Genomic DNA, 24,946 nt, shown 5'->3' with positions numbered 1-24,946 from the left:
CTTAACCCTCAATTAACTTAGCTATTTCCTTTTGATCACACCTGTTATTTTATCCTCTCACCTACTTACTCTAGTCTTCAACTACATTCCTGCCTTGATTCTCACAAGTTCTTACTGACCTTTATTCTCCCTCTTACCTCTAACTCCTTACAAAAGAACAACAACATCAAGGACAGATAAGATATCCCATATATCTTCCGTTAGAAACAACCATCTTAAGAAACGTTACTTCACTGAAAGTAAATGCTTACTTGAAATGGCTGGTTTTGAACTTGATATCTCTCCAACAAAGATCAGTTCATCATCATCCTCATCCTGAGTTTTTTCTACTTTCTTCTGCGATGGCTCCAGCTCTTCTTCTTCACATTCCATAAAGAGTTCTGTCATTTTTGGAATGTCTAATTTTCAAAAGGAGAGAAGCAAGCTTTATTTTCAAAGGGAAAAATATTTTTTGTGCAATACACAGTATAAGATGCACTTTAATAATCCTAATAGCAATTACTGACATGATACTTGGTTGTTTTTTTCTTTTTTGAAATGGAGTTTTGCTCGTCGCCCAGGCTGGAGTGAGTGGCGTGATCTTGGCTCACTGTAACCTCCGTCTCCTGGGTTCAAATGATTCTCCTGCCTCAGCCTCCCGAGTAGCTGGGATTACAGGCGCCCACCACCGTGCCTGGTTATTTTTATATTTTTAGTAGAGATGGGGTGTTTCACCATGTTGCCCAGGCTAGTCTCAAACTCCTGACCTCAAGTGATCCACCTGCCTTGGCCTCCCAAAGTGCTGGGATTACAGACATGAGCCACCAGGACTAGCCTACTGACTTGTTATTTGTAATCAGTACATGGTAGCAAAAGAAACTCAGAACTAAATCTCTAAGATCTAAACTAGTCAAACTTGGCTAGACAGATAGGTGATAAAGGACAGTAGTCATTTACAGTGGCCAATACATTTTAGGATCAAATCCAAACAAAGTGAGTTTTAGTTATATGACTAGAATGGTTATATGTACGAAAAAGATTGTATCTCTTATCTGAAAAAAAACAAACAAACTCCACTTGTATTAACAAAAGAGAGATAAACCAAGAATAAGAGACAATAGGTAGGATATATACTAGGAAAACAAAACCAGACTCAGGTGTATCAGGCACAGCGCAAAGCAGGGATGAGGTACTAGATTGAAAATGGGGAAATTAGGTGAAACTTAATTCCATTCCAGGACAGAGTAGACATTTCTCATTTGAAGATACTAACTAAAAAACAAGCTGTGAATATCACCAGCCTACAAGTTCTGACCAAACTCAGATCTCCTGGGAAGCATTTCAGTGCCTCACTCTTAAATATGGTTTAATATTTAAACATGGATGGACAACCAATGAGTACCAGAAAATTAAGGAAAACCTTCAGTGTGAAAGACCAAAGCAATAAAACAGATAAAAGGATTTTAAAGAAAACCAAGAGTTAGGCAGGATGGTGGACTAGATGCAGCCAGGTGGAACAGCTGCCACCCAGGGACTGGGATGACTGGCGCAATCCTAACAGATCTTCAAAGGGAAGGCACTGAGTAGGCTGAGAGAAGACACAGAAGCTGAACTGAAGCAAGAGGAAACTGAGAAGCCTGCATGGGGCTACTGTGAACTGGGACTGGTTCCTGGCCCCCAGTGACTCCGGGGGAATGAGTGAGTTAAACTGGCAAGGAGCAACTCGCTCTTGCCAAGGACCTCTGGGAATCCCGTCAAGAGGAGATCCCTCGATTACCATGGACACTTTAGTTGGCAGGGAGAGCTGATTAGAGAGTGGTAGAGGCAGCACGCTAGCCAGTGTGGAGCCCAGAGGATTTATTGCCGTAGCATCTGTACTGGAACACAGCCCGGGATGCCCATCCCCCTAGGCTCTGCTTGCTCCCATAGGAGACTCTAGCACTAGGGGAACTGTCAGACCTGAACTCTGTAGGGTGGTCTTGCCCATCACACAGGGCTGGTCTGACCTGAGCACTCTTTGGTCTGCTGTCATTCTCTGGGGCCCCAGCCTGGCCATTCCTGCTTGCAGTACAGCCTAGGGTGCCCTGATGGCCTGCATCACAGCTCCTGAGTGGGCCAACCAGGCTTGACCAGTGGAGAGCTCCAGCAGAGTTGCCCCTGTGGCCATGCACTGGGCCACCTGCTCATCCTCCCCACTCTAGCTTACCCTGGGCCCACAGCCACCCTCCACATCACTTTGCTAGTGTGTATACGCTCAGGTGGATCTTGCCTTCCCTGCCTCACAAGCACACGTGTATGTGCACCTTGCCCTGCCTGCTGCCAGTGGGAGTGCACTTTGCCCACTCTCCTCTGCCATACTGCCATTGTAGTCGAAGCCCTGTGCCTACCAGCACCACGACCCTGAGCCAGCACTGCCACTAGAATGCAACCAGGCATGGAGAACAGTAGACCCTCCCTCAACCTGAGCAGCAATCTCTGCTTGTATCAACATGTACAAAGGGCACATACGGTCCTGCATCAGCCAGTGCCGATCCCCATGCTAACGCTACCACCAGCATGACCATATGCAGAGTTACCAGCTGGGGCCCCTGCACCCCTGAGCCAAGCTGCCTCTGCTGTTTCTGTGAAAGCCCACGTGGAAGCCGCTAGCACCCTGCAGTAGCTGATAAGCATGCACCCCGCTGTGCTGCCACTGGCATGTGTGAACAAGGATGGACCCTGCTGTTACTGCCCCATGAAACAGTTTGGCTGGCACCACCAATTGGCACACTGGGACAAGAGGTCCAGAAACACCTCAGTCCCCACAGCATAGTGGGTTCCTAACCTCGAGAAGCCAGAGAAAAAAGTAGAGGACCGGTATCAGTCCTGCAAAATTAAAGCATGAACTCCAGGAGTTGTAAGCTGAAACTTGGCCCCCTAAAATCTTCTAGAAATGAAGCCAGTTGACTGAATCTACCTTATACCACAATCAAACCCTTAAGGTCATCAAATAGGACAAAAGAAAAACAAAATCCAAAGTCAGCGACTTCAAAGACTGAAGGAACATCAGCCCACAAAGATGAGACAGAACCAGTAAAAGAACTCTGACAACTCAAAAACCTAGAATGCCTTCTTTCCTCCAAACAACTGTACTAGCTCTCCAAGGGTTCTGAAGGGGCTGAGATAGCTAAAAGGACAGAAAAAGAATTCAGAATATGAATAGGAATAAAGGTCATCAAGATGCAGGAGTACACTGAAACCCAATCTAAGGAAGCTAAGAATCACAATAAAACAATACAGGAGCTGACAGACAAAATAGCCAGTATAGAAAAGAATATAACTGACTCGATAGAGCTGAAAAACATACAAGAATTTCATAATGCAATCACAAATATTAATAGCAGAACAGAAAAAGTGGAGGAAAGAATCTCAGAGCTTGAAGACTGGCATTCTGAAATAAGACAGCCAGAAAAATACAGAGAAAAAAGAATGAAAAGTAACAAACAAGACTTCTGAAAAATATGGGATTATGTAAAGAGACCACTAAACACCCACATCAAAAAGACAGGAAGATCTCAATTTAACAACCTGACATAACAAAAAGAATTAGAATTAGAAAACCAAGAGCAAATCAATCCCAAAGCTAAGAGAGAAGAAAAGAAATAACCAAAATCAGAGCTGAACTGAAGGAGACTGAGACATCAAAAGATTAATGAATCCAGGAGTTGTTTTTTTTTGAAAAAAAATTAATAAAATAGACAGGACACTAGCTAAACTAATATAGAAGAGAGAAGATCCAAATAAACACGAATAACAACCGACAAAGGGGATATTACAACTGAACCCAGAAAAATACAAACAAAGATCAGACAATATTATGAACACCTCTATGAACACCAACTAGCAAATCCAGAGAAAAAACAAATAAATTTCTGGACACATTCACTCTCCCCAGACTGAACCAGAAATAAACTGAAACCCTGAACAGAAAAATTATGAGCTCTGAAATTCAATCAGTAATAAAAAGCCTACCAACCAAAAACCGGTGAGGACCAGATGGATTCACACTTGAATTCTACAAGATATACAAAGAAGCTGGTACTATTCCTACTGAAAGTCGTTTCTAATCGTCCTGATAACAAAACCTGGAATAGAAACAACAACAACAAAAAATTTGGCTGAATGAGGTGGCTGACACCTGTAATCCCAAAACTTTGGAAGGCTGAGGCGGGTGGTTAACTTGAGGCCAGGAGATGGAGACAAGCCTGGATTAACACAGTGAAACCCCGTCTCTACTAAAATACAAAATTAGCCAGGGTGATGAATGCCTGTAATCCCAGCTACCTGTGAGACAGAGTAAGACTGTGACTGTGGCAAAAAAATAAAAAAATAAAAAAATAAATAAAAAACAAAGAACAGCTTAGCCAGGCATGATGGCACATACTTCTGTCCCAGCTACTCAGAACACTAAGGTGGGAGATCACCTGAGCCCCAGGAGGTAGGGGATGCAGTGAGCCATGATGGCATCACTGTACTCCAGTCTAGGAAACAGAGTAAGGACCTGTCTCAAAAAAAAAAGAAAAAAAAAAAAAAAGAAGAGGAAGAAGATAAAGACCAGTAATATTATACAACATTTCTCTCTCATTCACCCTTTCTTTCTCAGGAAGAATCCACCAAAATGAAACTTATGAAGAACACAAGATGAAGAAAATCTGACATTTGGCACAAATCAAAAACAAAAGAAAGTCCCAGGACAATAGCTGTGCAGTAGGCCTACAGAGCAAACAGCCAGAGTAGTACAGGAGAATCCCACTCCCAGGAGACCTGGCAATCCTCCAAAATATTAAACATTAAATTGTGAGATAACCTGACAAGTTTCGCAGTGTAGGAAAAGTGAATTAAGAGGCCATGGGGCCGGGCACAGCAGTGGCACAGGCCTGTAGTTCCAGCTACTTGGGAGGCTGAGGAGCGAGAATCTCTGGAACCTAGGGACGGGGAAGTGCGATGAGATTGAAACACTGCACTCCAGCCAGGGACACAGAGCTAGACTTTGTCTCAAAAAAAAAAAAAAAAAAAAAAAAAAAAAAAAAAAAAAAGAGGTGATAGAAGGAGCCAGGCACAGGGGTTCATGACCTTAATCCCAGCACTTTGGGAGGCCAGGGTGGGTGGATCACTTGAGACACCACGAGTTCAAGACCAGCCTGGCCAAGATGGTAAAACCTCATCTCTACTAAAAATACAAAAATTGGCCGGGTGTGATGGCGCATGCCCAGCTACTTGGGAGGCTGAGGCAGGGGAATTGCTTGAACCCAGGAGGAGGTTACAGTGAGCTGTGATCACACTACTGCACTCCAGCCTCGGCATGAGACGCTGCCTCAGGAAAAAAAAAAAAAAAAAAAAAAAGAAAACGAAAAAGCCAATAACCAAAAAACCAAAAAGCTTTCAGGCCAACATCTTTGATGATCATGGATGAAAAAATCCTCAACAAAATATTGGCAAACCAAATACAGCAGCACATCAAAATGCATATCTACCACTATCCTGTGGGCTTTATCCTGGGATGCAGGATAAAGTTGCATTCAACACATGCAAATCAATAAATGCAATTTATCACGTAAACAGAACTAAGGACAAAAACTACCTGATTATCTCAATAGATTCAGTAAAGGGTATCGATAAAATTCAATGCCCCTTTGTGTTAAAAATTCTCAATAAATGGCTGGGAACAGTGGCTCACGCCTGTAATCCCAGCACTTTGGGAGGCCGAGGCGGGTGGATCACGAGGTCAAGAGATCGAGACCATCCTGGTCAACATGGTGAAACCCGGTCTCTACTAAAAATACAAAAAATTAGCTGGGCATGGTGGCGCGTGCCTGTAATCCCAGCTACTCGGGAGGCTGAGGCAGGAGAATTGCCTGAACCCAGGAGGCGGAGGTTGCGGTGAGCCGAGATCGCGCCATTGCACTCCAGCCTGGGTAACAAGAGTGAAACTCCGTCTCAAAAAAAAAAAAAAAGACTGCAACATTGCACTCAAACCTGGCAACAGAGCAAGACTCTGTCTAAAAAAAAAAAAAATCTCAGTAAACTAGGTATTGAAGGAACATACCTCAAAATGGTAAGAGCCATCTATGACAAGCCCACAGGTAACATCACATGGAATGGGCACAAGCTGGAAGCACTCTGCTGGAAAACCGACACAAGACAAGGATGCCCTCTTACCATTCCTATTCATCGCAGTATTGGAAGTCCTGGCCAGAGTGATTAGGCAAGAGAAAGAAATAGAAGGCATACAAATAGGAAGAGAGGAAGTCAAACTATCCCTGTTTGCAGACAGCATGAGCCAATATTTAGAAAACCCCATAGTCTCAGCCCAAAAGTTCCTTAAGCTGATAAACAACTTAAGCAAAGTCTCAGGATACAAAACTGACATACGAAAATCACCGACATTCTTATACACCAACAACAGTCAAGCCAAGAGCCAAATCAGGAACACAATCCCATTCACGATAGCCACAAAAAGAGTAAAATATCTAGGAATAGAGCTAACCAGGGAAGTTAAAGATCTCTTCAATGAGAATTACAAAACACTGCTGAAAGAAATCAGAGATGACACAAATACATGGAAAAACATTCTATGATCATGAGTAGAAAGAATCAATATCGTTAAAATGGCATACTGCTCAAAGCAATTTATAGATTCAATGATATGCTTATCAAACTACTAATGACATTCTTCATAGAACTAGAAAAAGCTATTTTAAAATTCATATGGAACCAAAAAAGGCCTGGATAGCCAAGGCAAACCTAAGCCCAAAGAGCAAAGATGAAGGCATCATGCTATCCGCCTCTAAACTGTACAGGGCTACAATAACCAAAACAGCATGGTTCTGGCACAAAAACACACATATAAACCAATGGAACAGAACAGAGAGCCCAGAAATAAGGCCACACACCTACAACCATCTGATGTTCGACAAAGCTGATGAAACATGCAATGGGGAGAAGACTCCCTATTCGATAAATGGTGCTGGGTAACTGACTAGCCACATGCAGGAGACTGAAACTGGACCCCTTCCTTATATCACACACAAAAATCATCTCAAGATGGATCAAAGACTTCCGTGTAAAACCAAAAACTATAAAAACCCTGGAAGACAACCTAGGCAATACCATTGTGGACGTAGGAATGGGCAAAGACTTCATGGCAAAGACGTGAAAGGCAATTGTGACAAAAGCAAAAATTGACAAATGGGCTCTAATTATGTGAAAGCGCTTCTGTACAGCAAAAGAAACTATAGACAGAGTAAACAGACAACCTACAGATGGGAGAATAATTTTGCAAACTGGGCAGCTGAAAAAGGGCTAATATCCAGCAACTATAAGGAACTTAAACAAATTTACAAGAAAAAAGCAAACGATCCCATTAAAAAGTGGGCAGTGAACGTGAACAGACGCTTATCAGAAGATGACTACATGCAGCCAACAGGCACACGAAAAAAAGCACATCACTGATGATTAGAGAAATGCAAATCAAAACCACACTGAGATACAATCTCTCACGTGTTGGAATGGCTATTATTTAAAAGCAAAAAATAATAAAAAAAAATAACAGATGTTGGGGAGGTTGCAGAGAAAAAGGAACACTTATACACTGTTGGTGGGAGTATAAATTAAACTACTGTGGAAGACAGTGTGGCGATTCCTCAAAGAGCTAAAAACAAAACTACCATTAGACTCAACGATCCTATTACTGGGTATATACCCAAAGGAATGTAAAGTATTCTATCATAAAGACACATGTATACATATGTTCACCGTAGCACTATTCACAGGAGCAAAGACATGGAATCAAACCAAATGCCCATCAATGGTAGACTGGATGAAGCAAATGTGGTACATATACACCATGGAGTACTATGCAGCCATAAAAAAGAGCAACGTCATGTCCTTTGCAGGAACATGGATGGCGCTGGAGGCCATTATCCTTAGGAAACTAACACAGGAACAGAAAACCTAATACCACATGTTCTTATAAGCAGGAGCTAAATGATGAGAACACAACAGATACTAAGAGGGGAACAACAGATGCTGGTGTACCTGAGGGTAGAGGGTGGGAGGAGGGAGAGAATCGGGAAAAATAACTCATGCATACTAGGCTTAATACCTGAGTGACGAAATAATCTGTACAACAAACCCCCAAAACATGAGTTTACCCACAACAAACCTGCACATGTATCCCTGAACTTAAAATAATAAGTTAAAAAAAAAAGAAGAAAGAGATAATACAGAGAGCAAGAGACAATGATAGGATACAATTAGCATCTTTAAAGAGATAAGGAAAATTATATAAACACAGCCAAAATTCAGTTAAAAAAAAAAAAAAAACCATGTCAAATGCCAAAGTTGAGTAAATGTGGAAACAAAAGACAAAAATACATACATTAAACACAAAACAAGATTGGTAGAAAAATCAATTTTAAAGGTACAAAATGCACCTAACAAAAGCTTCAGAAAAAAATAAGAGAAAAAGGAGAGAAGTAATCAAAGGAAAATACAAGAAAAATTCCTAGTTCTTATGGACATAAATCTCCAGAATGAAAGGGCCCACTAGCAGCCAGCACAATGATCAAGAGTAAAAACTACACTGCAGGGACATATGGAATTTCAGAATACTGGAAATAAAGAAAATACTTTAAAATTGTGTTGGAGGGGAAAGTGAAAATAATGCTTTAGGAAGTCTTAATAAAAACAATTTTCCGTTTAGAGTCCTATATTCAGCCAATCTTTTCTTCAAGCATAAGGTACATATTCTTTCATCAAGAATAAAGGCCAGGTGGTTGGGTGCAGTGGCCCAGGCCTGTAATCCCAGCACTTTGGGAGGCCGAGGTGGGTGGATCATTTGAGGCCAGTAGTTCAAGACCAGCCTGGACAAGATGATGAGACACTGTCCCTACCAAAAATACAAGAATTAGCTGGGTATGGTGGTGCACAATCTGTAATTTCAGCTGCTTAGGAGGCAGAGGCATGAGAATCGCCTCAACCTGGGAGGCGGCGGTTGCAGTGAGCCAAGATGGGGCCCTGACACTGCACTCCAGCCTAGGTGATGGAATGAGACTGTCTCAAAACAAACAAACAAACAAACAAGAATAAAGAACAGCTTAGGCAGGCATGGTGGCGTGCACCTCTAGTCCCAGCTACTAGGAAGGCTGAGGTGGGAGAATCACCTGAGCCATGAAGGTGCCACTGCACACCAGTCTAGGCAACAGGATAAGGCCTTATCTCTAATAAATAAATAAATAAGAATAAAGACCAGCAATATTATACAACATTTCCCTCTCATTCACCCTTTCTCAGGAAGAATCCACCAAAACGAGATTTAAGAAGGAAAACATCAAAGGATGCAGAAAATATGACATTCAGCACAATATAAAAACAAAACAAAGACCCAGGGCAATAGCTGTGCAGCAGGCCTAGAGCAACAAGCCAGAAGAGTGCAGGAGAATACCACTCCCAAGAGACCTGCCAATCCTCCAAAATATTAAACTTTAAATTGTTAGATAACCTGACAAGTTTCACAGTATAGGAAAAGTGAATTAAGAGGCCATGGGGCCAGGTATGATGGTGGGATACCCCTGCATTCCCAGCTACACAGGAGGTGGAGGCACAAGAATCACTGAAACCCGGGAAGGGGAGGTGCAGTGAGCCAAGACTGTGCCACTGCACTCTAAGCCTGGGCAACAGCCGGAGACATCGTCTCAAGAAAAAAAGGGGATGATGGATACGGCCGGGCACAGTAGCTCAAAATCTTAATCCCAGCACTTTAGGAGGCTGACGCGGGCTTGAGGTCAGGAGTATGAGACCAGCGTCGCCCATGTGGCAAAATCCCGTCTCTTGTGAAAACAAAAATACAAAAATTTGTGGTGCGTGGTGGCTCATGTCTTTAATCCTAACTAGGTGGGAGGCTGAGGCATTAGAATCGCTAGAACCCAGGAGGTGGAGGTGCACTGAGTTGAGATCACACCACTGCACTCCAGCCTGGGTGACAACGTGAGGCTCTGTCTCAGAAAATAAAGAAAAAGAAAGATGCTCTGGAAGGGTGTGAGTGGCTATAGGCTTTAATAAACTTTGCTAATTTATAAAATGAAAAATTTTAATTGAGCAATATATAAAAAAAGGAAGAGAAAAAAGAAAACTTACCCATCATAATATATTAACAAGTACCATGCTCACCTGTGAACACTATTTATTACAGTTATCATAAAATCATCGAATATGGTTCACTCAAAAATTGAGCTATAACTACATTGAGAGATGCTTAAAAAGAGGGAAAATTTTAAGAAAACTAAAATCCTCATCTTCCTTGATAGAAAATCACTAGGTAATGGCAAAACTTGATGATTCAAGAGACAACTGTATGTATATATGAGTTTTAAAAATGAAGAAATGTGGAAGGAATTATTAGAAAAACAGCTAAACAACTGAAAGTACATGCTTTCAATTTTTTAGCTTGAAAAAAACAGGGAGTATGTAGGAATGTGCATGTGCCCACACATACACACCTATCTCTACCTCTCTCTCTCCTTTACTCCCTCCCTTCAAGAGACTTGAACCCAGGAGGCAGAGGTTGCTGTGAGCTGAGATCATGCCACTGCACTCCACTCTGGGTGACAGAGTGAGAATCTGTCTTAAATAAATAAGTAAATATTTGTTTTTAAGAAAATGTGCCCACTTCTGTCTCCAATCTTTTCTTTTGAAGAAAGGTTTACAGTATAAAAAACATGTCTATTGGTATCAACAACAGCAGAAATACTTACTTTTTCGTTGAAAAGTTTCGTCGTCATCCATCAAGTTGCAAGGTCACCTAAATACCATCACATGACATCAATCAGTGTTATGAGACACTTTAACACCAAGTTTTGAAACATGAAACCTGAGATCCAAAATCTTTGGGTCTAATTTTGATCTGCAGCACACTCACCATATGACTCCAGACAAGATAGTAAGCTAGGTCTCAGTTTTCCACCCTCTAAAATAAAGATGTCTACTAGTGTGAATTTTGTTAAATTGAATGCATACAAATTTAGTCTTTTTCTCCTACAAAAAACTCAGCTTTTGAGTTTCATATGTTTAATACATACAGGTAATTCATTTTCCATAACTGGTTCATTCCCAAATGAATGCAAATTTACTAAATAAAATGTTAAATGTATTAACTACTTGAAGAAATCTGAGTTATCATATTACAAATAAACTTTAAAAGTCATCTTTATCCAAAAATGAATAATTATCCTGTAATATACCTGTTTTAGTAAATCTGAATTCTGAAATGCTAAGTGACATTAATCTTAAACTGATGCCTATTCTTCACATTTCAGAAATATTATTATTACTATAAGAAAAAACACATTTAGGTATTTTTAGTTTTTTGAATAAACTCCAAATTGAAAAGTAACCGAAAAATAACTGGATAAATTGCATAATAGATCAATTCATTATAAAGTAACTACTCATTGTCTTTTGTGCTCAGGGTACTGTGCTAGGTTCTAGGGAAAATACAAAGATGAGTAAGTCATAGTCCTTGTCTTCAGAAGTTTACAACCTGTCTATGGTTCTTTGGGCTTTTCAAAAAGCTGTTACATTAAACATTATCAAAAAAATGTTGAACTTCTTTCTGAAACAGGAATTTGTATTCTGAATTCTTATGCACTGCACATACCATATAGTCTACATACAGAACACTTTTAAAATACGATTTCAGTTATAAAACAAAAAAGGTAAAAATTAGACATGAGAAATCTAAAGTAGGATACACAGAGCTAATTCAGTCTCCACATTTGTCTTTATCTTCCAAATGGCAAAAGCAAACTTTCCCTAATTCCAAATTATTTGGACTGAATTAGACCAAAGGGGAAAATATTACTTTAACTCCAGAAGAAGTTACTTATATAAATGTTTGGATTTCTACAAGAGTCTCTAGTAAATTCTGTAATTTAGTAAATGTCCCTAGTTCTGAAGTCTGACTATTCACATCTCTTTAAACTCACCTATTTGAATAGTTAGTGCTTGTTCCTAAATTAGAATTAAGGTAATGCATATGTCATGTAGATAAACATAAGACAATTCTTGCTTACCATTAAGGATCTACTGCTACCAAGAGCATATAATTTTTTTTGACATGCAGTTTATTTTATTTTTTACATTGTACTTTAAATTCTGGGGTACACGTGCAGAACATGCAGGTTTGTTACATAGGTATACATGAGCACAGCATTTTTTAAAGTCACAATTGCACAGCCTATGAGACTCATATAACACTAGTTTTTTTTGTTTCTTTTTAATTTTTATTTTTTAGAGACAAGGTCTCTCGCTATGTTGCCCAGGATGGAGTGCAGTGGCTATTTACAGGCACGACTGATCATCACATACCATAGGGCCTTGAACTCTTGGGCTCAAGTGATCCTCTCACCTCAGTCTTCTAAGTAACTGGGACTACAGGTGCACATCACTGTGCCTGGCTTAACACTTCAATTAAATGATCATATAAAATATTTATTGGCATAACCATCCTAAAATGATTACTAAATGTACAAGTAGTCTATATAAACAAGTCATATCTACTGCCTATGGTTATAGAGATAGCTTGTGAGGCCCAAATGCAGCCCCTAAGGAGTCTCAAATGGTATGTTCATAAACATTTTAAAAAGTTGGCTATCTTTGGATGCCGAGTGATAACTTCAGTCCAAAGCTGTGCTGTCCAATGAGGTAACCACTAGCCACATGTGGCTACTTCAACTTTATTAAAAAATAAAAATCCAGGCCAGGCACAGTGGCTCACATCTGTAATCCCAGCACTTTGGGAGGCTGAAGTGGGTGGATCACGGGGTTAAGAGTTCAAGACCAGCCTGGCCAATATGGTGAAACCCCATCTCTACTGAAAATAAAAGAAAACTAGCCGGGTGTGGTGGCGCATGCCTGTAGTCCCAGCTACTCGGGAGGCTGAGGCAGGAGAATCGCTTGAACCCGGGAAGCGGAGGTTGCAGTGAGCCCGGACTGCGTCACTGCATTCCAGCCTGGGCAATAGAGGGAGACTATGTCTCCAAAAAAAAAAAAAAAAAAAAAAAAAAAAATCCAGCTCCTCAGTCACTCTAGCCACATTTCAAATGCTCAAAAACCACAAGTGGTTAGTGGCTACTGTAGTGGATGGTGCAGCCATGGAATTTCTATGGGACAACACGTCAAAAGAATACTACCATACTTAGTTCTAGTTTTAAAAATAAACAAATACATAAAATTTCACGGGTTCCTTTGGGAAAGGATTGAAGCCTTCTAAAACTATCATCACAAAAACCCCTAAAGTCACCACATCAGAATTTTGGTGGTAGGGAAGGAATTGTATGGAGGATTAAGTCAGCTGCCAGAGAAATGGAATATGCAGCAAAGATATGCAGTGGGAATCTTAGAACTCCTTTAATAGCAACTCCAGAGGGTCTCTAGGTTCTGCAACTCAGAGTTGGCACCAAAATAGGCAAAAGAGGAAAGAACACTCTATATTTCAGCTATTGATTCAGGTGGGGATACTACGCCCATGTTAACACTGTTCTTCTGGGGGAAAAACGAATTCTGAAAACTGACTTATGAAACACCTATTGAACACCAACCATTCATTTTTTTGAAGACTGCCTGTATGAATAATTTCTATTTATTTTTCTTTCAGCTTTTATATACCTAAAATTCAACTATGTTTTAAAAGACTTTGCTCTACAAAAAGTTAAAAATAATAGATTAACATAGTTAAAATGGTAAATAAGGCCGGGAGCAGTGGCTCATGCCTGTAATCCCAGCACTTTGGGAGGCCAAGGTGGGCAGATCACCAGGTCAGGAGTTTGAGACCAGCTTGACCAACATGGTGAAACCCCGTCTCTACTAAAAATACAAAAATTAGCCAGGCATGGTGGTGTGTGCCTGTAATCCCAGCTACTCAGGCGGCTAAGGCAAGAGATTGCTTGAACCTGGGAGGCGAAGGTTTCAGTGAGCCGAGATCACACCACTGCACTACAGCCTGGGTGACAGAGCGAGATATCTCAAAAAAAAAAAAAAAAAAAAAAAAGGTAAACAGTATATGTATTTTGCCACAATAAAAAACATTTAAATAGTTAATGGATGTCACTTTATACCCACTAGGATGGCTAGAACCAAAAGACAGATAATCACAAGTGTTGGCAACAATGTAGAGAAACTGGAACCCTTTTTTTTTTTTTTTTTTGAGACAGAGTCTTGCTCTGTCGCCAGGCTGGAGTGCCGTGGCACAATCTCGGCTCACTGCAATCTCCAGCTCTCAGGTTCAAGCAATTCGCCTGCCTCAGCCTCCCGAGTAGCTGGGACTACAGGCGTGTGCCACCATGCCCAGCTAATGTTTGTATTTTTTTAGTAGAGACGGGGTTTCACCATGTTGGCCACCAATGGTCTCGATCTCTTGACCTCGTGATCCGCCCACCTCAGCCTCCCAAAGTGCTGGGATTACAGGCGTGAGTCACCGTGCCCGGCCGAGAAACTGGAACTCTTATACACTGCTGGTGGGAATATGAAATGGTGCAGCCACTGTGGAAAACACTTTGGCAGTTCCTCACAACGTTAAACAGAGTTGTCACATGACCCAGCAATTATACTCCTAGAGAAAGACAACTGAAAACATATGTCCACACAAAAATTTGCACATAAATGTTCACAGCAGCATTATTCACAATAGCCAAAAAGTGGAAACAACTCAAATACCCATCAGTTCAAGAATGGATAAACAAAATGTGATATATCCATACAACTGAATACTATTTGGCAATAAAAAGGAATGAAGCACTGATACATGTTATAACATGGATGGGCCTTGAGAACATTATACTAAGTGAAGGAAGACAGTCAAAAGACCGCATATGATTTCATTGATATGAAATGTCCAGAAATGGCTAATCCATAGATAGAAAGTAGAGTAGTGGCTGCATATAGTTGGGAGGGTTGGTGTGAAATGGGAAGTGACTGTTAATGGGTACAAGGTTTCTTACTGGGGTGATGAAAATATTCTAAAATTAACTGTGGTGCTACTTGCACAACTGTGAAAACACTAAAACCACTGAATTGCACACTTCGAATGAGTAAATTGTATGCTATATGAATTGTATCTCAATAATACAATCAAGAAAATAATAAGCTGGTAGGATATAAGCTTGGGAGTAATGTGGAGAAACAGTACCAAAAAAGAACCTAACAAAGAGAGCAAACCCGTAAGATTCTAGAGAGAGAAAAGGAGAGTAGGTAAACATTCAAGTCCTGATGATACCATCTAAACACCTGAAGCTAGCCATGCCTGAAGCAAATTATCCTAAAGCGTTTCAGTTGAGAGAGAAAAAAATTACTCATTTTTGGTTTAATCTACTTCGAGCTAGGATTCTGGCAACTGTGTTTAAGACTATTAATAAACTCATCAATGTTACCCCATTTTTCAAACCAGGGTCAACAGACTTCTCAGGAAAATAGATAAATTACAGATTGTGCAAGAGAGCTCTATAACAACATAATTATTTTTGTTTTGCTAATTTTTGCTATCTAAAAAACTTAACATAAGCCTACTCTGGGGATTCCCTGGGTGACCACCTTATATACCTAAATAATGTATTTGCACTAAACGAAGGGTAATGACAATATTGTTAGCTATAGAAATGAAGGTACTGAAAGGGTTCAAATAAAAAAACCTTGCTATTATATATAAGTATGAATTATAGATATGGAAAACTCAATAGAAGTAGGCAGTGACTGTTTCAGCAAAATACATATTCACTCAATATATAAAAGTTGATTCAAATGGCAATAGTTTTGTAGTTTCACTTGACTGCTTTGTTTATGGTTGTGTAAGAACTCTAAGAATATTTCAAACACTTTAATTTCAGGGGTGTCTGTGAAATGTTTTTCTTATAACAAGAAGTAATTGGTATAGTACTTAAATCCAAGAAACACTGAATTATACCTCGATTCCTTAGACAATTTCACTGGCATCTAAATGATTCAAACTTCCAAAGTAGGTTTTGGGAACAAATTATATACAATTCAGAAAGAAAACAGAGGCTCTCCATCTTTTCTTTGTCCAAGTTTTTATATTGTGCAAATTATCTTTTTTTCTGAAAGCCTGAACACATGAAGTCCGGGTACATTTTAAGAAGACATTTTATAACTTTATTATTTTCATCCTAATTTGTTCATTTTCAACTTTTGTCTCTGTTAATTTTCATACTTCATCTATTTGTAGAAAATAGTTTACACAAGATTTGAAACTCATTAGTATAATACTTTGCAAAGTTTGCCTATATCTTAAAACATTTACTTTTATGACAGTTTTTGGATAGGGCACTATAATAAAATATACTTTCTAAAAATAAATTTTACATTATATACAAGGTAAAGACTTTATAGGCATAGGTTTTTATTATCTTTCATATGTAAAGGATAGCCAAGCACAGTGGCTCACACCTGTAATCCCAGAACTTTGGGAGGTCAAGGCAGGTGGATCATGAGGTCAGGAGTTCGAGACCAGCCTGGCCAATATGGTGAAACCCCATCTCTACTAAAAATACAAAACTTAGCCGGGCGTGGTGGCACACCTCTCTAGTCCCAGCTACTTGGAAGGCTGAGGCAGGAGAATCACTTGAACCCAGGAGGCAGCGCTGTGAGCTGAGCTCGCACCACTGTACTCCAGCCTGGGCAACAGAGCGAGACTCCATCTCAAAAAAATAAAAAATAAAAAAGATATAACATGGGGAAAACACTAATGTACAATTACTGGCCTTTTGAAGCCAATCTGTATAGTAAATATTTTATGTAAGTTTCATAAGATATTCTATAATCACTAATTCCTAAAGTAATCTCAAGAAGTATGTATTATTAATTTGCTTTTTATAGGAGCAAAACTTATCTACCAGGGAAAATATCAAATAAGTGCAATGATGGGAACACTGGACATAGGGACTGAAAACCTGAGTGGGAATTTCTGGTCTACCACTTCCTGGTTGCCAAATCTATAGGAAGTTTACGTAACCTCTGCAAGCCTTAGTTTTTCCATCTGTAAAATGAAAACAGCAATACCTTCCTCGCAGCACTACTGTGAACATTAAATAAAGCACATGAAATATTCTTTTACAGTACTTTGCACTATTTTCCTCAACTTCTCCTTCTTTACCTGAAGTCATACCATAAGTTGAGGAGTACGAGCACTTAAAAAAACAAGCAAATCTAGTTCACATAAAGAGCTCAATTAAAATGGAAAATGGTATCATAAACTGCATCACATCAGTTCTCAAACTCTTTTGCCCCAGGATTTCTTTTCACTTAAAATTTATTGAGAACGCCAATGAGCTTTATATTTATATGGATAATATGCGTCGGTATTTCCCATATTAGAAATTATTTTAATGCTTTAATTTAAAATATTTACAAGCCCATTACAAGTTAATAAAAATACTTTTAATGAGAATAATTAAAAAAAATCTAATGAGAAAAGTAATATTGATTTACATTTTTGCAAATGCTTTTAATATTTATCTTAATAAAAGGCAGCTGGATTCTCTTATCAGTCTCTGGGGAAAAATACTGTATGATCTCACTTACATGTGGAATCTAAAAAACTTTATCTCATAGAAACGGAGGGTAGAAAGATAATTACCAGAGGCTTGGGAGTTCCGGGGTGGAACAGATGGGGAAAAGGAAGATGTTGATCCCAGGGTACAAAGTTTAATTAGACTGGAGGAATAAGTTTTAGTTATCTATTGCACTACAATGTGACCACAGCTAATATTAATAATGTATTGTATATTTCAAAATTGCTAAAATAGAGTTTTAACATTCTTATAATAAAATGATAAATTGGTAAGGTGATGGCTATGTGAGTTAGCCTGATTCTTTCAATACTGCATACATATATCAAAACATCACATTGTACCCTATAAACATACAATTATCATTTGCCAATAAAAAATTAAAAAGTAAACAAAAAAAAGAGAAAAAAAGAAATACTGCTTAAAAAAAACTACTTTGCAGTGAATGAATAAAGTCTAGACAAACACTATACTGCCAGGGGTAATTTCTACAGTTCATTACTAGTGATGTTTCTCTGAACATGCAGAGCACTGGGAAAAAAATTCTAGACATATTTTTGATTCAATTTACAGAGGAAGGCGGCACGTGGTGGCTCATGCCTGTAATCCCAGCACTTTGGGAGGCCAAGGCGGGCGGATCACCTGAGGTTAGGAGTTTGAAACCAGACTGGCCAACATGGTGAAACCCCGTCTCTATTAAAAAAAGACATCGTCTCAAAAAAAAAAAAAAAATGGAGGAAATAAAATCTTTTTGAATCATTACTTAAGACAAACTGACTGAAAACAAGGTTTTTATTTATTTATTTATTTATTTATTTTTGAGACGGATTCTCACTCTGTCACCTAGGCTGGAGTGCATGGCACAATCTTGGCTCGCTGCAGCCTCCGCCTCCCGGGTTTCAAGCGATTCTCCTGCCTCAGCCTCCCAAGTAGCTGGGATTACAGGTGTCCACCACCATGCCCAGGGAATTTTTGTATTTTTAGTAGAGACAGGGTTTCACTATGTTGGCCAGGCTGGTCTCGAATTCCTGACCTCACGTAATCTGTCTGCCTCGGCCTCCCAAAATACTAGGATTACAAGTATGAGCCACAGCCCTGGGCCAAAACCAAGTATTTTTAAGTTTCTCTCTGAAGCAGGAAGACACAGAAAAAATATTTAGGTTACATATCTAATTAGTGAACATAAATAATAAGTATTATCTTGGAAAAAGTTACTTTTGGATAACATAATGTTTTCTATATAAATTTTCAATATCCCGTCACTTAAAACTATAGATTACTTTCTATTTTCAAAAATTGCCATTCTGTTTAGGTATTTCACCTGCCTAGTTAGGAGAACAGCAACAAAAAATTCTTGGTATGGTTCTAAACATCCTCTTGAATAAAGGAAAGAAAACAAATGGGAGAGGAGGGTACAGGATTATATATCCCCTTCCCCTTGTTCTCCTCTCCCCTACCAAAAAAAGACAAGGCTGAGTAGTAAAACACTGGACTGCAAAAGCCAGACTAAACTAGAAAATCTAACTAGGGAAAATAGGTTGAACAGGAAAAGCTGAGATTTGAAGTTATTCAACCTAAGAACTTTTCCAATAGGCTATTCTTCAACTTTTCAACATGCTTGGAAATAACATTAAAGTATTAAAAAGTTGAAAAACGGCTGGGTGCAGTGGATCACGCCTGTAATCCCAGCACTTTGGGAAGCTGAAGCGGCAGGATCACCTGAGCTCAGAAGTTTGAGACCAGCCTGACCAATATGGCGAAACCCCGTCTCTACTAAAAAAAAAAAAAAAAATCAGCCGGGCGTGGTGGTGGGCACCTGTAATCCCAACTACCGGAGGCTGAGGTAGGAGAATCACTTGAACCTGGAAGGCGGAGGTTGCAGTGAGCCAAGATGTCGCCAGTGCACTCCGGACTGAGCAACAGAGCGAGACTCCGTCTCCAAAAAAAAAAAAAAAAAAAGCCTTAATAAATATACAAAGGAAAAGGAAAAAATACAAAGAAAAAGATAATTGATTAAAACTTAAAAAAATTTTTGGGGCAGGGCGCGGTGGCTCACGCCTGTAATCCCAGCACTTTGGGGGGCCGAGGTGGGTGGATCACGAGGTCAAGAGATCGAGACCATCCTGGTCAACATGGTGAATGGTGAAACCCCGTCTCTACTAAAAATACAAAAAATTAGCTGGGCACGGTGGCGCGTGACTGTAATCCCAGCTACTCAGGAGGCTGAGGCAGGAGAATTGCCTGAACTCGGGAGGCAGAGGTTGTGGTGAGCCGAGATCGCGTCATTGCACTCCAGTCTGGGTAACGAGTGAAACTCCATCTCAAAAAAAAAAAAAAAATTGTTTTTAAGTGAGCCTCCTTGCTTAATCTCCGTGACCACCTCACTCTCACACAAAGTGAGACATAACATAGCAAATTGAACACTGGATGAGGGTCAGAAAGTCTAGGTTTAAAAATTGGTTCTATCACTTCCCAGGCACACGACCTCAGTAAAGTTCTGTCCTTGAGGCTGTTTCCTCATCTTCAAACAGTTCTATCAACACCCTCCAGCCCATCTCAAAAGGGGTGCTACCAATGAAATATACAAACGCAAAATACGATTATAATGGAATTTACAGTGCTGTAGAAACATCAAAGGTACACAGCCCTAATTTTATAAGCAAATCACTGACTTTGTAGGCTCAGTAAAGTTTCTGCTTAAGGGGACTGAGTTTACACAGTAACCCCCAAACCAGGACACCTCACAAATACTAAGAGCAGACTTTTGCAGTTTAAAACTCTACTTCTAGGTTTCTATTTTATGTTCAGTGGCACTAAAAGACATTACAACTCACAGTCCAAACCTGAAAACAATAGTAAAAAAATTTAAGGTTGCAGATTTAAAAAAATCCACCAAACAAATCTTTCCAAACAAAGAGAATCCCTTGGAAGGTCTCCCGTGCTTGCAGAAGCTGGTTCACTTTACATTTTCCTCTCGAATTTCTCCTTAAAAAGCATGAAAACCTGAGAGAAGTTGAGAGGAACTCCCTCCACTTCTAGAGCAGGATTCTACCTCAGCATAATTTGTTCCATCCCTTTAAGTAAAATCTGCAAACTTCCCTGTTAGAAAAATAGTGGATTTAACTCCACGTTTCTCCTCAGGGCTCTTATCCTCTAGACAATAACGGAATGGAGCACGATTTCTGTGACAGAGAAGCGAAGTCCCTTTGGCCAGAACAAGGTTGTGGGCATGGAACGACCGGTCCCCTGTGTGGAGGGAACCTGGGCAGAACGAAGGGGTCGCAGGATCTCTGATGCCGGAAAGTTCGGAAGCCCCTCAAGTCTCTTTTCGTTTGACTGGAGAGACTTGAGGGTGGGCGGGTCTCCGTCAAACAGCGGTATCGACCGTACGAAAGACCAAGGGGAGTTGCCGCCAAAAAGAAAAGCCAAAACCAGGTGGGAAACAGACCGGCAAGACTCCGCAGGTGAGAGGGCGGCCGAAGACGCCGCGGCCCGCGAAGCTACAGCCCGCTGCGGCCCGCCAGGCTGTACCTCCAGAAAACCCTCCCCCTTCAGGGCCCGGCGCAAGATGGTGGCCCACCAGCTACCGCGCCGCCAAGCCTGTCCCCTCCCCCGCACCCCTGTCGACCCGCGCCGGCTTACAGACCCTCAGCCCGCCGCCCTCAGAACCGTCCTCTGGGGAAAGCTGCCTCGGCCGCGCGGGAGAACCACTGCCTGCTTCCGCGCGGCACAGGCGGGGGCGGGGAACGCTTACCGACTGCAGAGCAGATCGGCCTGACTGGGGTGCGGAGGAGGAGGAGGAGGAGCGCGAAAACCCCGGGGAAACGCCTCAGCAATAGCGACTCCCACGGAGACTTCCAGCGCAAAACTGGTACCTCAGTCCCGGGGAGGGGTATATAACTGCGCGCGCTGCCTCATGGGTAGACGCCGACTCCACCCCCTGAACGTCCGGCGCCTTTCCTAACCGACGCGGACGGCGGGTACTACTTGTGCAGCTACTTTACTCACCATCGAAGGTCACGTGAGCAAGGGCAATGTACCAACGTGCACCTCTTCTAAGCAAACCTTCCATTTAACCTGTGGTTATCTTCCCCCCAAATACGCTGTATCTGACCACATAGAAACATGAATTCTGGGTCTTCCTTGGGTGTGAGAGTTAAAGACACTCGTTTTATATATATATATATATGTATAGTCTTTTTTTTTTTTAAAATACTGTACTTTAAACACGTCCAAAATACTGTATTTTTTTTGAAACGGGGTATTGCTCTGTCACCAGGCTGGAGTGCTGTGGCGCAATCTCAGCTCACTGCAACCTCTGCCTCCCGGGTTCAAGTATTTCTCCTGCCTCAGCCTCCCGAGTAGCTGGAACTACTGGCGTGCGCCACCACGCCTGGCTAATTTTTTGTCTTTTAGTAGAGATGGAATTTCACTATGTTGGCCAGAATGGTCTCGATTTACAGACCTTGTGAACTGCCCGCCTAGGTCTCCCAAAGTGCTGGGATTACAGGCGTGAGCCACCACACCTAGCCACCACATTTTGTTTTAAGCATATGGTTTTGCTTGTCTTTCTGTTACTTCTAATTGCTATATGGATACCTATAGTAGTTATGAAAGTGCTAAGAATAAAAGCATTTATGGCCGGGCGTCGTAGGTCATGCCTGCAATCCCAGCATTCGGGAGGCCGAGGTGGGTGGATCACCTGAGGTCAGGAGTTCGAGACCAGTGTGACCAACATAGTGGGTGTGGTGGCACATGCCTGTAATCCTAACTACTCGGGAGGCTGAGGCAGGAGAATCACGTGAACCCAGGAGGCAGATGTTGCAGTGAGCCGAGATGGCACCATTGCACTCCAGCCTGGGCAATAAGAATGAAAACTCCATCTCAAAAAAAAAAAAAAAATACATGTACAGGAAAACACTTGCCAAAATACTGCTTACAGAAACGTTTTCTAAACATTGTGCTTTCAACTGTAAAATTTCCCTCTCCCAATTTTCTCCACAAGGTTTATGGCAGTACTGGTTCATCTCTGGCTCTCATTTTTTTTTTTTTTTTTAAACGGAGTTTCTCTCTTTTTGCCGAGGCTGGAGTGCAATGGCGGGATATCGGCTCACCGCAACCTCTGCCTCCTGGAGTCAAGCGATTCTCCTGCCTCAGCCTCCCTAGTAGCTGGGATTACAGGCGTGCACCACCACCCGGCTAATTTTGTATTTTTAGTAGACATGGGGTTTCCCCATGTTGGCCAGGCTGGTCTCGAACTCCTGATCTCAGGTGATCTGCCCACCTTGGCCTCCCAAAGTGCTGGGATTATAGGCGTTAGCCAACGTGCCTGACCCGGTTCATCTCTTAAGAGTTGCCGAGACTGAAAATATCGTGTGACTCACATAACGCATATATAAACGCAGTCACTGAATCCTACTAATTTTTTTATTTGAGCTAGTTTCTTCTTTCTTATCTATACAGCTATTTACCTCTGACCCTGAAAATAAGCTTTACAGGAAAAGACAGAGAATAATCAAAATAAACAGAAAAGTGAAAAGTCCCCAAATCTTGGAGCATGCATAGTTGGTCCCTGCTTCTGGTCAGGGTGATAAAGTCCATGCACCTTCTCCTTTGGTGCCAGCAGGAAATGTAAAACTAGCAAATCTACAGCCCGCATGACTTTGCTTTTGGCACTAGTGCGAAATTTAAAACTTGTAATTCTCCAGCTTGTCTCCTTCTTTGGCATTGGTGGGAAATTTAAAACTGGCAACAAAAATTGGTGCAGTTGAGAAATTTAAAACTTGCAAATCTATAGCTTGTGCAGCGTTTTCCCCAGCCCCGCTTCCTAGACTAGACACTGTAAAGGCCCATCCAACTTCCTCTGCCTCTCTCAAGCCAGCCCAGACCTGTTTGCAGCACCTACCCCTCCACTCCCCTACCCCCACTAGTTCCCTGGATAATAAAATTTCTCTCAAATGCTCTTGGCATATCTAGGGTCATGAGTGTTTATATCCAACCTAAAATTAGGAGGAGGAAGGGTCAGTCTGCCTCAGCAGCATGACCAGAAAACACTCACACACCCAATTTTCAATCTAACTTATTCTTTTTTTCCTGAAAAATATTTCCAAGAAGACCAGCAGGCTCTAGTCAGTTGACTTTTTGCAGACTCTGGTCAGCAATTTTCTATCAAACGAAAATTTGAGAAACTAAATAATAATAATTAAAAGAATGTCTGGTGAGAATGGAATTAACACATGGGAAATTGCGTGAGTTTTGTCTATTCTTAAAACTCTTCCCCAGGCTTGTAGAAAACCACTCTATATTGGTTCTCTTGACTAACTGGCTGTATGTTATTTTTTATTTTTCAGCACTTCCAGTAAATAAGGGCTTACTCCTGTATAGCTTTTTCTGACAATTTTAAAAATTGAGACAAATTAACATGAAAAAAAGCTACCATTTTAAAGTGTACAATAGAGTGATTTCTTATATATATTTACAGTATTGTGCAACCATCACCACTAATTCCAGAACATTTTCATTACCTCCCACCAGAAAACCCACAAACCTATGAGTAGCCACTCCTAATTTCCTCCTATTTGTATCCCCTCACCAATCCTTAATTAACTTTTCTTATCTATGGATTTGCCTATTCTGGATATCACATATAAATGCAATCATGTAGTTTTTCATGTCTAGGTTTTTTCATTCACTATAATGTTTCTAAAGTAGGTTCATCCATGTTGTAGCACATATCCCTTCCTCCCTCCCTCCCTCCCTTCCTTCCTTCCTTTCTTCTTCCTTTCTTTCTTTCTTTTTGATGGACTCTTGCTCTGTCTCTCAGGCTGGAGTGCAGTGGCATGATTTCCACTCACTGCAACCTCCGCCTCCCAGATTCAAGTGATTCTCCTGCCTTAGCCTCCTGAGGAGCTGGGATTACAGGGTCCCACAACCACGCCAAGCTAATTTTTGTATTTTTAGTAGAGATGGGGCTTCACCATGTTGACCAGGGTGGTCTTGAACTCCTGACTTCAAGTGATCCACCCGCCTCAGCCTCCCAAAATGCTGGGATTACAGGCATGAGCCACTGCACCGGGGCCACTTCATTTCTTTCTATATTGCATGATATTTCATTGTACAAACATATCACTTTCTGTTTATCCATTCTTCAGTTGGTGGACATTTGGGTTGTTTCTGCTTTTGGGCTATTATAAATAATGTAGCCATGAATATCAGTGTACTAGTCTGTTTCACACTGCTATTAAGATATTATTTGAGACTGGGTGATTTATAAACAAAGGAGGGTTAATTGACTCAGTTCTGCAGGGCTGGGAAAGCCTTATGAAACTTAAAACCATGGAGGAAGAGGAAGC

At 40.9% G+C, this 24,946-nt stretch overlaps 1 protein-coding gene across 2 annotated transcripts in view; it reads right to left on the bottom strand.

The window, feature by feature from the left end:
* The window catches only part of ZNF280C (zinc finger protein 280C), a 65,685-nt gene extending 44,239 nt beyond the window's left edge, over positions 1–21,446 (bottom strand). For both annotated transcript variants that reach the window (XM_064361200.1, XM_012458747.2), the window contains exons 1-3: positions 21,349–21,446; positions 10,773–10,819; positions 252–398 (exon numbers count right to left, since the gene is read on the bottom strand). In XM_064361200.1, the coding sequence (XP_064217270.1) occupies positions 252–398; positions 10,773–10,803 (178 nt within the window). In that variant the 5' untranslated portion in view covers positions 10,804–10,819; positions 21,349–21,446. The remainder of the gene's footprint in view (positions 1–251; positions 399–10,772; positions 10,820–21,348) is intronic.
* Positions 21,447–24,946: the final 3,500 nt, after the last annotated feature.

The sequence above is a fragment of the Aotus nancymaae genome, unplaced genomic scaffold (genome assembly GCF_030222135.1).
Source record: "Aotus nancymaae isolate 86718 unplaced genomic scaffold, 86718_ANA_hifiasm-v0.15.2.pri h1tg000004l, whole genome shotgun sequence".
In the NCBI taxonomy this organism is placed as follows: Eukaryota; Metazoa; Chordata; class Mammalia; order Primates; family Aotidae; genus Aotus; species Aotus nancymaae.
The sequence above is the reverse complement of the archived record's forward strand: the minus strand, read 5'-3'. Positions and strand labels throughout refer to the sequence as shown.